Here is a 16,001-nt window from a genome sequence, read left to right on the forward strand (position 1 = left end):
ACTATTGTCTAATGTGATTTTTTCAGTAAATATAATCATCCCGGATTAAATAGCCTTTTCAGTTGCGATGGTCGGGCATGGGTTTTTTTTACCCGAAAGCGGCCGGACTGGTATGTTTATAAAAAAAAAAATTTCGGGTCCCAGTCGGGTACGGGTAGCAACAAACGTGGAATAGTCGCTTACGGGTATTTCTAGCAGCATATCCAATTAGTAAAGTAATGATTTGAGCATCAAAACAAGCTTTTTGGCGAATTTCTTCAACAAATAAATTGTAAGGTTTATGATAAGTATATGTGAATTGGTTTGTTAACCCAAAACTTAACCCGTACCTGTACCTGACAAGTCTGGTACTAGTATTCATAAAACTAAACTTTCGGGTTCTGATCAATGTTGCTTATTGATGAGCGATGCCGCGATTTGAAACCGACAATAATCTCCACGGGAGATAACTACAAACCAAAACTGTCTCTGTTCATCAGTCACCTACCGCTTCAAGAGAAGAGCGAAAAAGTACCCTTTACTTTCACCAGAGCGCAAAAAATTTAGGTTCAACGAGTCATTTTCATTTGAATATGAACACACATCCGCCTCATCATTTACTGCCTCGTGAGAGTCTGAATAATTGGGAAGTAACCGAGTCACTGACAGCAGAGCACTCAGTCAGTAGCTCAGTCAGCACGTTTATTCTTCCGTGATGGTACCCAATCCTTGTTTTGAATGACTGAGCGTACATTTTCTATGGAAAAATGCCTCATTTACATGCTGTGTGAGTCAGTGTTCACTCGGCTGTCGACAGGAGCAGACCACTCTCGATGTGTGTTACGCAATCGGCTATTTACTCGGCAGCAACCACTGTGTGGTCCTCCTCATTGTTCTTCATCAGCAGTTGTTTCGGTCGATGCGTCGTCGACTTTGGAAAGCATCCGTTTAGTGATGAGTGTGTGAGTGCTGACCACGTTTTTCTTCAATGGAAGCGCTCTGACCCCTGTTGGCGTAATTGCCATACAATGAAACCACTGGAAGGACCTCCAGTTCTGAAGGAGGAGGCTTTTTGGATAGCGAAAGATAAAGTGTTTATTGTGTTGTACCTTTTGACTATAGTTTTAAGATGTATTGTACACCCGAGAAAAGTCCAGCATCAAAATGACAGCAAATTGAAATCAAGTTTTGATATCAACATCAAACTGAAATCATAATTTGATTTCAGTTTACGTAATTGACAAATTTGATACCTAATTTTGTTTTCATTTTGCTGTACATTTGCTCTTTAGAAATATGTTGTTACGGGTTTGTTTTCATTGCCTTAGCATAACATCAAATTGAATACTTGTTTTGTTATCAACAGCAAAAATTGATATCAAATTGAGTTTTCAGTTTGCTCTCACTGATAGCAGAAATAGTTTTCAATGTGATGTCACAGGACGATTGCTTTGCTCTCAATTTTGATATTTTAACCGTTAAAACGACCGAAACGACAGCAACCTTAGCAATCATTATCAGTGAAATCACAACATCAAATTTAGATTTCAATTTGATCTCAGACTTTGCTCGGGTAGTGACCAAGAATCTTCGGCTCTGTAAAGTTAAGTCGCTTGAGCCTTAGCAAATAAATTAATAAACAACAACATGCTGTGTGAGCCAAGGAAAGTGGTTTGAGTCGCCTGTTTCTGAGTGACTGTATGTTTTTGTTGGCTTTTTCATTGCCTCGTCTTTTACCGTTTGGTACAAACGGTCTGGACAGAGCAATGGATTGAATAGTGCAGTGCTTTGACACTCAGCCTAAGCTCTCGATAATTTTACGCTCTGACTTTTACACCGTTATCCATTCATTCTATGAAATGAACAAATCCAAGCCGGTAGCGAGGAAACTCGGGCACTGAGTGAGTGCCGCTCAAGTTTCAGGCGGCTTCACTGAGTGACTGAGTAAATGGTTGAGCAAGATTTTACTGGTTATTCTGTACGGATGCGGACACACGTCAAAGAAAGGGAAAGAGAGTTCTTTTTCCTCTCTGTTTGTTTGGGTGTAGGCAAGGGCGTAGCCAGGTTTCGAGCTAGACAGGGGCGAAAAAAATTTACCATGGAAATTCAACGAACGCCATTTCCCGAAAGCGTTTATGTTGCTGATTTTAGGCGGCCAGTCACCCCCCCCCCCCTGCCCCCTTCTTGCTACTCCTTTGGATTTAGGATGCACCTTTGTTTACAAACAAATGATGTTGAGCTGTCAAAGCTGTCGCGCTTATTCCTGCTTACACTACACCAGTGCTACACCTCAAAAACGAAAACGACTTAAATTTTGCTGCGGGGAGGCGAAATGGTTTGCAACAAATGGATGGTTTTGCGCTAACGAGGCATCTTGAGAGCAATGAGGGAAAGATGGACACCTTCTGTTTTAATCCAAAAAATAGTGTCGCATAAAACTAAATGTACGGAATTTAGTGCTTTAGTTCACAACCCAAGTAACAATTTGGGTTTTATGAGGGTTCTGTAGATCATGATTTGGACTTGTAGAATGCTATAAAACCTCGATAAAACCTGCAATGTTACTTGAGAAAGCACTAACCGAACAGCTAGACTCACTCTGACCCAATTTGTCTCAATAAGCACACTCTGACTCAGACCTCGAGTTAGATTCATGGTGAATCAGAACGACTAAATCTCAATGACTGAGAGAGAGAGAGCCTGGTTAGATGAACACATTATCAGTCCTTTTCGTAGTGAGAGCCTGGTAGGAAAATGAACATTGTGAGTTGTATCTCTCAAATACTGGTACTGAGTGTTCATTGATGTGAATATTTGCAACATTGGTTCTGATCGGGTACGGGTATTAAAAAAATCACATTCTGGGGTTGGGTCGAGTATGGATTCTTGATAATATTATGAATCGGGTGCAAGTCGGGTACAAATATATAAATTACATATCCAACCATCTCTTTTATTCAGTTATGACGATATCACCAAACTGATGACGGTAAGTTCGATTAACAGCCCGGTCTAGAAAATTTTACTGGGTTTTAATTATCTGGGCTTCCATGAGCATAGAAGAAAGTGCTTTAAACTCCGGTAGCTCTAGAAACGGTTGACCGATTAAAAAAATCCGGTCTATGGTAAAGAAACAATGTTCTTTTCGTGTACCGTGGACCCCCGTTAACATGAACGACACTTCATGTATATTACCGGAGATCATTTTTAATTTGTAGTTCTAGTAACCCTAAGACCATCAGAAAAAGGAGTATCTGGTAGGCTTATTTACTATTTTGTTTTGGCTATGCGTTCCATTCGGCATCGTTTCATTTCGTTTTTCTCCATTCCATCTACTAAATGCCATTTGAGCAATTTTAATTTGCAGAGCGTGCAGATAAGTGCTCAGATTAAAAGCGGTCAGACTATTGGAGGTCTACGGTATTATTTTTTGAAACTTTGACCTTTGTATTTGTGTATTACTACGTGAAACCACAGACAAACAACATTTCATTTGTTTGCTGAGATTCAGCTAAGCATTATCCGAGACTCAACAATCAAATGTCACTTTTGCTGAGATCTCAGTAAAACTTATTTTTGCCGAGATTTTCACAGCCGAGCACGGATGAAAAAACTAAGTGTGTATGTCTGTTTGTCTGTGGTTTCACGTAGTAATACACCAATACAAAGGTCAACGTTTCAAAAAATAATACCGTAGACCTCCAATAATCTGACCGCTTTTAATTTGAGCACTTATCTGCACGCCCTGCAAATTAAAATTGCTCAAAGACATTTACAAGATGGAATGGAAAAAAAGCGAAATGAAACGATGTGAAACGGAACGCTGAGCCAAAACAAAATAGCAAATAAGCCTAAGTGTGTAACACATTGAATATTTTTCAATATAAAACATCGTCATTAAAACGCTACCGCCATCTATTGAGTGTACTGTGATGAGCAGTACTACTACTAACTACTAAAAAACATTTAAATTGACCATTAATTGCATGTTCGATGAAAAAATTGCGAGTGTTATTCTTGTTTGTTTATGGTGACACGGTTGGTGAGAAACATATATTTCAAAATTTAAATTCAAAATCGTTATTGGCGGCGGCGGCGCATGAAAAATTGCCGGTGCCGGTGCCGGCGGCGCGGCACCGCGGCTCACAGGACTAACTGGAGGTTTACAAAACCGACTGCTCCAGAAGTGGATTCTGCCCTTCATCCAGTCACATGATGATCCGGTGACATTTTGACCGGATCTTGCGAGTTGTCACTACAGCCGGGAACAACAATGGTACAATAACAACGACGTCCAGTTAGTTCCGAAACCCTCAATCCGCCCAATTGTCCCCAGTTCAGACCCATTAAAAACTACTGGGCAATTATGAATAAAGTAAAAGGTACAGTCTCCAAAACGGCAGCTCAGATGAAAAATTCGTGGGATAAAATCGTCAAAACAGTGGGTGAGATCGTTGTGCGCTACTTGTTGGGTCGTTTTAAAGGAAAAAGTTCGAGAATTCCTTTGAAACCGAGACGAACAATTCATTTCGTATTTCTTTTTTAAATATAAGAAATATTATGCACTTGAATGAAAACCGTTTTTAAATCCGTTAATTCAAATCTGAAATGGATTCACATGATAGTGCTCCATTACTAAGTGAGCCATGCTTTTAATAGCACATATTTACCTTGATGAATACCAGCAGTACTCCAACATTCACTGAACATACTGATTTTATCTATCAATTGAATGAAAATGTTTTGGTCCATAGAGCCAGTTCGTGCCCATTGCAAAACATATTTTAATCTCCGTATATTTCTAACGCTAAAAACCAATACTGATGATGGAAAACAAGCCTTACATTTACGCATTGTGACAATTAGTTTAAGGGAAAAAGTTGCAAGCCATGGCACAAAGTACCGCTTTCGAACGGTTCAAAGCAAGTTGAAAAGCCCACTGACAAATACAAATTTTCACATCCAAACCACCGCACCAGCACCAGGAAATGGGACATATTTCCACCACTCAGGCATCACTGCCGCAAGGTCAGTATGAACAAGCCATCCGTACGTTCCTCGCGATGTTCTGCGTTGACATCGTGATATATCTCCGTACTGGCCAACCATTTATCACTCATTCTTTCCATAATCCCACCCACAAACGAAAAAAAAAATAAAAAAAAAAAATAAAATCTTCTCATTTAATGAACCGAGCATACAACTGGTGACGATCACCTCGATCCACACTACATATCGATTTTGATTCGGACAGTTAACTTCAGTGACGTAACACCACTCGTAACTCCTACAACGTGCACACAACAACAAAATCCAGCATAGGCAGCGGCGATTCCAACACAAAACGGTGATGATGGATGATCCGGATGAGTCACGCTCCCGGCCCGGTGGCCAGAACCCTTGGATTCTTCAACGTGGGAGGGGGTGGGGATTTTGAATAACGAACTTTCTAAGGTCACTCTTCACTTCGCTCCCCCGGGAATAGTACCGGAGGCAGCAGCATTTAAATTGCTATTCGTTTTTCACACCAGCACATTCCGCGTTTGCTTCTTGCTCACTTCGCACATTTGTGGCAGATCAGGGCACTTTATCATAAGCGGATTCACTTCTTGTTTGGAGGAATTTTATTCGATCTTTTCTGCGTGTTATTTTTATAGATTTTCAACGGAGGTTAATATTTTCCATTTTTTTTTTTTGGCTTGGATGTTTGATTTTTCCGAAAGGATTTTTTTCACTTCGCGCCGCTGATTTCATTGTGGGGGTTATTTTATTTTATTTTATTCACTTTAATTTGCCCCAAAGTAATATATTTGTCACTGAAATGCACTTCATTTTTTGGCAGCCCCACCTCCCACTCTGAATGGTTATGGCACGAGAATGGATGAGAATTTTCACTTTGTTGCAAAAATATACCTTTCAGCTGGTCTTTGCTCAGCTCCTGTGAATTGAAAAGATGTTAGAGAAGATTCAATTAATTATCTTGGTATGCATCATTGTTTATCATCAGCATTAATAATATGATGTTCGACTCTATGATAATACGAAAATGGCATTATTGCGATTCAAAAAAATAAAAATACGATCTCAAACAGTTGATCGCAAGCAAGTTAGCATTGAACATTGAACTTTTAAATTATAATTACGTTATCCATCTTCGCTCTGCCGCCTTCCTTCTAAATAAAAAAAATTAAACAAATTTCAAACAATGTAATAAATTGTCGACCCTTGTTCAACGAAACTGTATACTCACCACTTTTTCCATGATGAATAGGTAATTAAGCGCAGACTTTTACTAAGATGAATAACGAAAACAAGCAATCAAAAAAATCACAACTATCAATCACTTTTCACAAGCGTTTTGCTTCTTTCTCCTCCACTTTGGGCACGCTTGTGGGCCGCAGGCGAGAAATCAATTAATCGTCAACCCCGAAACGATTCTGCCTTTTGTGTCACCGATCCGAATTTTTCCTCCTCCTTCCAGCACAACCTCCTGCACCGCGTTCTCAGCGATCGGTTCGATTTTTCGAATTACAATTGATTGCTAAAAGTGTCTTGCTCCGATTTGTGACGCGCTCGCGACGCCAGATTCGTGGTGCTGCAGCTCCTGTGATCTGTGATCAATTGTAATGCTGTCTATTTTAATTTGGCTCTGATTCACACCATCTAACCAACCACAGACGGCATGCGAATGCGATTTTCACTCAACGGTCACAGCAACGCAACGACATCGATGAGGGGCGGGCGGGAAAAACACAGCAAATTTTCACTCGTCGCCAAAAATCCAAAGGGGATCAAAAGGTGCGCCACACACTTTCTGTCTCTAGCCGATAAACAACACAGGAAAATGAGAAAAAATTCCACTGAAATACACCGGGTCCTGACTTCAAATCCAAACACTGAAAACTAAGCCAACCGTCCAATGTCAGCAACGTGTGCTCGGGATGGCATCAGTTCGCACATCACTACTGCAGGCAACAGCTACATCTACTACAACTACATCACCAACAACAGCAACAACAACTGCTACTACTACTACTGCAAAAATCAAAGGAAGAAATTTCTTCGAAAATTAAAAATCGCCAATTCGATTCCGATGAAGACGACGGTAAACAGCAGCAGCAGAGTGCGCGCGATCCTGCGAGATGATTCGCGTGCGGCCCTAAACGCGACACACACCACTATCTCCGGGGACGGCGGACGTCGACTGCTGATCTGTCGAACCGAGTGTCCCAGAATGGCACAACTTGGAAGGGAATGGAATTCCGCTCTGGAGCAGAGTCGAATTTTTAATCATACGGCATATGCTGCGGTAGACTGGTCCAACAATATTTAGTTTATCTGAAGTTGAGGAAATCTTTTCTGCAGCTACGTTAAACATTTAACAGAGCAAGAAGGCATTTGACATCTCAAATCAGCCATCTCAAAACCGGAAAAATCTCGGCGAAAATACAAGAATCACGTGTGAATACCAAAGGAATCGATCAGCCAGCTCCGGATATTTTCCAGGGGCAATTCAACCAGGGCCAAGGATTGCCGCAGATTTATCTGGTCTTGACTGATTTTTAAATTCTGACATATTGTTTAATTAGGTAATTAGGCCGGAACAGTTTAAAAAAAATTCCTTTATTACTCCCCTTTTAAAAATTGCTGATAAGCATGAGAAGAAGAGGGGGAACATAAAATATGATTTATTCGTGTTTGTTCTCTGCTATCTGAAATTTTTTTTAAACATTGCCTAAAATTGTAACGCGTTTGATCGCTAGCTCATAATCTGACTGCTGTTTTGTTAGTATTTAGGCAGCTAAGATTGGGCCCATCGCTAAAAGTCTGCTATTTATCAATTTTATTTAGATGAACGCGTCATTGGGACGGTACTAATGGATATTTGTGGTCGCTATTGAAAATTTAGTCGATTCCTGAATTTTGTATGGGCCCAAATAAGGGGCTATTAGGCCGAAATTACACCCATTTCCCTCATATATCTTTTTTGTAATCCAATTTCAGCTAAGGTGTTTAACAAGATCCTTCTAGAGGCCTGTTCTAAGAGGTTTTCATACTTTCAAGCAAAGTTTTGTAATCATTTAGTTACAATATCCTAGGTTTTAATTTGTGCATGTTGTTTTAGGCAACTGTAGTGTTTGTTTAGTGTCAGTGTTGGGTTAGTAGGGTTAGTAGGATTGTAGGTAAAATTGCTGTTATTGAAAAATGTATAAACTTGTCTTAGTAGGTAGTTTGAAATTGATATTTGTTTATAAACTTAATTGAATGTGACAGGATCGAAAGGGTGTTGTAATCAACTGTGGTAGAAAAACTCAATAGGCGAAGGAGATGATATGGATGGGTGGTGATAAGCTACAAGGAAGGAAAATGGAGGAAATAAGGAACGAATTGAAAACTGGATGGGAAAAGGAGGGCTTTTGATAGCTGGGATGGTCAACCATTGCCCAGAAGTAATCAGGCGTTTGTGCCTAGAAGACGTGAGTGGAGTACAAAAGTGAACCAAAGTGCAGTGAATGACCTTTTTATGTTCCTGGTGTTCATTCAGGTAACTGAATTTGACCAAAAATGATTTTGGCTTGGTTTTAAAAAACCATTTGTCCTTTAAGACCTTTTTGGTTTATTCCACGGATACCCTCACAATCGGTACTTTTCGACCAAGTCAGTCTCGACTGTCTTGGTCTAAATGTCAAGGACCTTCCACTCTCCGGCTTAATAATTGCCAGAAAGGAGAGCATTCTCGGACTCGGAAGTCCTAATTGTTAAGGAGGAAGACCCTTCTCGGCTTGACCAAGGTGGCCTTGTCACGGTCAGCTGATATTTGCCAACGAAGGGAGACGCCGTTGACACCGAAAAGGCTACTTTAGTAGCTGCACAGGGATTGCTATATTCCCTGGTTGCAAACCGTCATCGCAACGCGCAAACCCAAGCCTCAAATCCGCCATTGTAGTGACAACAGCTCCAGTCACCAGGCGCCATCTTCCAGACCAGTTGAAGACACCGATCCGCCATTTTCGACGGAGTGATCATGCCACGGACCGCCATCACGGTTAAACAACAGCTGCCCAAATACAATCACCACCAGCGAGCGCTCGCCATCGTCCAGCAAACACCACCAGTACGTACCAAGGAAGCAGAAATCCATAGAACACACCCCATAATAGCCCAATAAAACCTTCCGCACCATAATTCCTTTTGGATAAACTTCTAGACTTTTTCCACCCACACTTTAGCTTCCAATTAATTTCACCATCACTTAAGAAATCCCACAGTTTCTGCACAGCTTGTTCCGCGTACCCCTCCGATTTACCCAGTAGCATGCCGGCCCTGTGACACAGTTCTGGGGTCTCATGCTACTGAGCTAGATATCCGGGAGTCTTGGTTGAGCCATTAGGGTGAGTCTCATCTAGTCTCAGTTTACAAGAAGTAATGTTTTCTTGTATGAATCAAACATCTACTTCATGCTCTAGAAAGATTTTGTTCATCAATTTTTCTTTTTTTTACATAAAAGCAACGAACAATTCCTTGGCTCCGTTCAAATGGTAAAGGTTTCTAATTGACTTTAAACGAAGACTACAAATCAAGAAGACTGGCAACTGTTCCCTTCTCCCATGCAAATGTCAAACGTCACTAATAACAGCGCCTCGGTCAATCAAAGGTGGAACTTTGAAGCACAAGTGTTAGTGAAACTGCTCATAAATAATGACTGTGTGTGTGACCTAATTTCACCGAAACGAATAATCATAACATGGTACTCGTTGTTGTTTTTGTTTGGCTCTACAAAATTGCACGGCAATTAGTATCCTAATCCCAGCAGGCCGGTGGTTTTCCAACTCCAAACCGAAAAACTTGTCATGGTGGGTCAAGTAGAGGATTGAAACTCGAATCGATACCTACACTCTGTCCAGTTAGCTTAGGACCACCTGATATTTTACCCATATGGTGATAAATAAATATATATATTTTGAGCATACCCTATTATATTATGTTTGTATTAGTGAACGCCGCATAATGAAATAGCAGTGACAGATGTACACTCCAGGATCTGTGTTTATTCTGACATAAACATGTTTTTCGGTGTCCAGTTAAGTTAGAACCACTTGCTCTTTTCGTGAGTTTGGAGTTATTTGTGGCGCTAATAATCACAATGTCGAAGGGAAAAGCACTCACCGACAAGGAAAAAGGAAAAATTGAAGCATTCCCTCAGAAAAAAAGTCGGCATTAGAGAAATAGCACGCCGGCTTGGTCGATCGCATCATGTGGTGCTCAACTACTTGAGAAATCACGAAGGATATGGTCAAATTGCGAAGAAGACTCGTCGATCGAAGCTTTCCGGACGAGACAAACGTAGGATTGTTAGAATCGTTCGAATTCTGCAGAATATCTGATGCAAATCAAGCAGGAGCTCAATTTGAGTGTATCCCGGGAGACTGTTCGTCAAGTTTTAGTCAAAAGTCCGAGCTAAAAAGGCAAAAGCTCCAAATCTGAGTCCATCTCACATCGAAAAACGCTTAAACTTTGCACGGAACAATATGAATCGACAGTGGGATACGGTAAGTTATCAGTCAGACTCATGATGCTGTAGTATTTAAATTTGTGAATATTGCATGATTAAAACAATTGTCTTTAACACTTTTTATTTTTGCGCAGACGATCTTCAGCAACGAAAAGAAGTTTAATCTGGACGGCCCCGATGGATTTAATGGATACTGGCGCGATTTGAGGAAGGAGGAGCAATATTTCACGACCCGGAAGTTTGGAGGAGGTTCATGTATGACATGGTGTGGCTTTTCTGCATCCGGTAAACTAGAAATCGCCTTCACGTCATTCAAGATGAATAGCAGAGATTACATCACGGTTCTGGAAACACGTCTGCTACCTTTCATGCGCAGATTTCGACGCAAAGAGTTCACATTTCAGCAGGACAACGCTGCTATTCACACGAGCAAGGAAACAAAACAATGGATGATGGACCATAAAATAGATCTGCTCGACTGGCCAGCCCGGTCTCCAGACCTAAACCTAGTAGAAAACCTCTGGGGCATTATGGTTCGCAGAATTTATGCTGAGGGACGTCAGTATGCCACTGTATATCAGTTGAAATCGGCAATATCTGAGGCATGGGGAAATATTGAGAAGGCTGTCCTCCAAAACTTGGTAAACAGCATGCCGAATCTGCGTTTAAAACGCAGCAACCTGATCCAAATCCGAAGTGGTTCTAAGCTAAATTGACAGCAAAAATTAACAAATATGCTCTCAAAATACATATATAACTTTAAGTTTTAACTAAATGACTGCAATGTAATGTATAAATAATGAACTCAATAAAACATCAACAGTTGCTTTAAAACTTCACAAATAACGTTTGAATTATCCCAAAATATAGGTGGTCCTAAGCTAACTTGACAGAGTGTAGTGAAAGTAACTCTTGCTTGTGAACGAGGAATCGGAATATTGTTTATTTTGCCTGTTGAAAGCTATCAATTGTAAGGAATTGGCAGCTTCAACCGCTACCGCCATTCAGAAGCTGCTGAAAATTCAAGGATTCAAAAAGAAGAAAGATCCGGTACATACATCACGATCTAACGGAAGGCGTAGCAGAATTTAATGTTGGAGAATATAAAAATGAAAGGTTGAAGGACTACAATCCCAAACGGTACGTATTGATAAAAAAATATATATTCATTTTAGATGTTGTTAGAACATGAAACCAGCGAATAGAGATCCTCTGTATGCTTTAACAATTCTTGGAATCGACCGACCCCTTCCAGATAATGATAAAAAACGACACAACTTAATTCCCCCACTGTGGCCAGGTGACAAAGCCGTGCAGAACGTGCATGTATTTTACTAATGCACCATACGAATGCCCATAAATGCATCACTAAAGGACTTAGGAAAAGTGGATATTCTGAGATAGCAAAGGTCCCACTACCATTGTGAATGGCATTTTTTTTCCTCTGTTCAGGACAAACACTACTGCGACCAGTAAATTGATCTATTGTAGTATATCCCGTGTCCTTAGTTTAGTGCATGTCGTATTACTCCATCACTATTGAGAAATGATGAAGTATTCGATTTTTTTACAGTTGCCACTATTGCATTCTTCGCAAGGATCCGACTCTAATTGAAAAGTCCCGCTATGTATACTCTTCGGAGTGTTGAAACACCCTCCAAAGGCGCGCCCCTTTGTCAGTCAAAATTGGATTCCTTAGCAACAAAATTAAGGAATGACACCGATAATGACCATGCATCAGAACCCTAGTCTTAACCACTTCAAACTAGGGAACAACGAATAGAAGATTAGGAATCACATAGATGAAGACAACTAACTCATTTTTTTCCTTGTTTCAAGATCATCGTCGGTAGACAAAGCCGAGTCTTGTCACTATCAACAAGGCATAAAAAGTAACAAGGACTAAGATGTGTTCCTTGGATTACTGAAAAATCCTGTTCCCCTAGCTTGAAGTAGTCAGGACTAGGAATCGGTGGTAGATCTTACATCCCACGAAAATGTGATCTACCCACGTTACGGGGCTTGTGAATGGCATCATTGTCATAGTTTTTATTTTCAAAACAAATTTACAATTTCAGCTGGAATTTTACTTGTTGTCAGCATAAAGCAAAGAAAGAAAGTTTAACTTTTTACAACAATCATAACAAAACCAATAATTGACAGCTATTTATTTCTACCTATATGTGTGAATGCACTCGTGAATTAACACACACCATCATATACGGGTTCCACTTTTGCTCCGATGAGGCGTTGCCGTTACTGTCTCTTGGTTTTTGGCAGAGTTGCCAGTCTTCTTGATTTGTAGTCTTCGCTTTAAACAAGTTTCAGGCAGCTTGGTTCTAATCTAATTTGGGTACAACCATAAATGTAAAGGTGAATTTTTGTCTCATTGTTCCTCACTAGGCAAGAACATTGAGATAAAGAGTCTTGATCAATTGAGACACATGTTTTGATATGGTTAACATCATCATCGTGTATGTCGCCTACACCTTAAATTATATTTAAGAGATCGTGTGGTTTATAGAGAAGGGGAACGATAATAAATTACGTCACTCTTTAAGAAGTAGGGGGTTTGAAAACCGTGACGATCCATACAAAAAACGCAACAAAGGCAAAAGGAAGGGGGCTTGAAAATGGGCCCTTTACTTGTAGTACATAACTAACGTTCCCTAGGTAAAGACATCTTTTTACTTTGCTTACATTTAAAGGTATATACAAATTAGGTTTGTTTTATGAAAAACAAAAATTAGAAAGTATCAAATAAACCATTTCATTTCTATCACATATGATTTTTAAATTTATTAGTAAGCGATTGCACTAAGTAAATTTAATTAAAATTGAATATGCGTGTTGTTGTTGAAATTGACTTCAAACTAATTGCAACAAAATTGAGTCTGTCCCGGCCTACAACAATTGCTGCTTAAATATAAAATAATTTAATGTAGCATGACAAACTTCACTTTATAATAAAAATGAAAAAAATAATTAAGATAATGCATTAAAAAATAGACAAATTTACGCTGGCCATGGCAAAACAACTACAAAAGGTAGTTCAATGGAAATTTTTTTCCTTAAATCCTACGTTTATTAAGCTCTCTTCAAAAATGCTTCGAAGCCCTGCCGGGTGGCATTACGGCAGTTGGTCGGACCCTTAGCCATGGCCGATGAAAAGATTAGAGTAGTAAAATTTACGTTTATTTTCTGTTTTTTTTTTTAGTCTAGTCTACACATACAATTACGTTTATTTTCTGTTTTTTTTTTATGTTTTAACATTTGGTTTAACATTTCAATTGATTAGCCTTTGGCTCTTCACCTTTGTTATAGTTAATTGGTTATTCTAATGTTATGATTGCGTTAAGCGCTAATTTACAGGACACCCTTTTATTAGATTGTTTTCGTTTGAATTTAAAAATTTAATAACCTACCTACTTGAGCACAGGAACCTACCTCTAACTACTAAAACTAGATTGCCAAATCACGAATGATCTGGTGGTTTGATCGCAGACAGGTGACTCTGAACCTTTCCAGCGTGGAAGTCTTTCGCTCCTCGAGTGTTTGAAGACCGGCCAGGTGGTGAATCTCAGAATTACGAGTTCGCGGTGGACTGTTAAGGATCATTCTGAGGATCTTGTTTTGGATCCTCTGAAGCTTTAGGTGGTGGCACTTAGCACAACTCTCCCAGATTAACATACCATACTCAATAGCTGGCAGAATGATCTGCTTGTGGACAGCAACCTTGTTTTTGAGGGACTGGCTGGTCTTCCTGTTTATCAAAGAGTAGAGCGACCTGATCAAGATGTTACACTTGGGGGATGTCTTGTCCACATGAGATCAGAATAGCAATTTGCTATTGAAGGTGAGACCAAGGTAGACTACTTCATTCGACCATTCAATGGGAGTGCTATCAAGATGGACCTTGACGTTAGCAGGCGGAACAAGCCTAGGTGAATTCGGGGTGGAAACAGAATGGTTTGTGTTTTAGCTGCATTGATACAAATCTTCTAGCTCTTGAAATTGTCGGACAGAACATCCAGACCTGATTGTAGTTTACTTGCCAGAGCACGGATCACTCGACCCTTATAGATGATGGAGGTGTCATCTGCGAACATTGACAGGATACCACCAGGGGAGGAACGTCTGACGTGAAAATGTTGAATAAGATAGGCCCAAGCAGGCTACCCTGAGGGACCCCTGCATCAACTTTGAACGTTTCAGAAGGGACATTGTTCAAGTAGACCTGGAATGATCTGCCCAACAAGTAGTTTTTGATGATCTTCACGAGATAGATCGGAAAGTTGTATCGATGCAGCTTGTACACTAGACCATCATGCCAGACATTGTCGAACGCCTTTTCGACGTCCAACAATTCCGCTTGATGATGTTAGTAACCCGTGCGAGTTGGTGGATGGTAGAGTGGTCTTTCCTAAACCCGAATTGTTCTTTGAGAAAGATGTTATTGTCATTTGAAAACACCAACAGACGGCTGAGTATCAACTTTTCGAATCAGGGTTGCTTCCACTCACTTGCTATAAAAAAATGATTTTCGGAATTATGAAATCATTGGATGATATAATGATATGTTGTACTTGCAAGTAACAAGAAAAGGGTGTAAAGTATGTGTTTGACTCATAAAACCTGTCAGTTCCGCTTTCAGAATGTCACAATCAGTGATCTTATGATTCGTGAGCGTTCACTCAGAGTGAGCGCTCACGAATCGTGAAATCGCTGATTGTGACGCACTGAAAGCAATATTGACAGCTTTTATGTTTCAAACACATGCTTCACGACCTGTTCTTGTAACTTACAAGTACTAATTACCAATATAACATCTAATGGTTTCGTAATTCCGAAAAACAATATTTTTCAGCAAATGAGTGGAAGCAACCCTGTTTCGAATAGCTTCGAGATGGAGGACAAGAGGCTGATGGGGCGATAGCTTTTGGCACTGGTAGGATCTTTGTCAGGCTTGTGTATTGGAATCACTTTGGCTAACTTCCATTATGTAGGGAAGTAGCCAAGCTCCAAACATTTGTTGAAGATAAGGGTAAGATGGTTGAAGAAGTCAATACTCAAGTTTTTCAACTCGAGGTTGACTACACCATGCATACCCGAGCCTTCATGTTTTTAGTGCTTCTAATAGCTGCTATCACCACATCAGCCGATATTCTACTATCATCATGCACTACTACGGGGGTTTCAGCGACTCTAGACATTGCCTTCAGTACGGCAGGCCCATGGGGGCTCACCATGGTTTGGCCAAGATTATGTGAAATCACAAAATGTTGACCAAGAGCATTGGCCTTTTCAACTGAGGTTATGAGTAGGGATGGGTCAGTTCTGGTCAACAGAGGAAAGCGGAGGAATCGATCTCGACTTATTTTTCAAAATTTTGGTCATCTTGCAAAATGGGTTTGCACAATCTTGGAGAGAGCGAATCTTGTTAGCAAAATCGTTATTTCTTAGTTCCACCATCCTGGCCTGTATAATTTGGGTTATCCTAATGACATTG

At 40.2% G+C, this 16,001-nt stretch overlaps 1 protein-coding gene across 5 annotated transcripts in view; it reads right to left on the minus strand.

Moving 5' to 3' along the window:
- The window catches only part of LOC135711180 (troponin C-like), a 35,505-nt gene extending 28,910 nt beyond the window's left edge, over positions 1–6,595 (minus strand). The window contains exons 1-3 of one of the 5 annotated variants that reach the window (XM_065233956.1): positions 6,230–6,595; positions 6,123–6,152; positions 5,893–5,917 (exon numbers count right to left, since the gene is read on the minus strand). In XM_065233956.1, the coding sequence (XP_065090028.1) occupies positions 5,893–5,917; positions 6,123–6,152; positions 6,230–6,241 (67 nt within the window). In that variant the 5' untranslated portion in view covers positions 6,242–6,595. The remainder of the gene's footprint in view (positions 1–5,892; positions 5,918–6,122; positions 6,153–6,229) is intronic. The other 4 variants (XM_065233957.1, XM_065233959.1, XM_065233958.1 and 1 more) reach the window with 4 other exon arrangements.
- Positions 6,596–16,001: the final 9,406 nt, after the last annotated feature.

This window comes from Ochlerotatus camptorhynchus, unplaced genomic scaffold (assembly GCF_037179485.1).
Source record: "Ochlerotatus camptorhynchus isolate MF236.1 unplaced genomic scaffold, CSIRO-AGI_Acam_v1.1 ptg000423l, whole genome shotgun sequence".
Classification (NCBI taxonomy): domain Eukaryota; kingdom Metazoa; phylum Arthropoda; class Insecta; order Diptera; family Culicidae; genus Ochlerotatus; species Ochlerotatus camptorhynchus.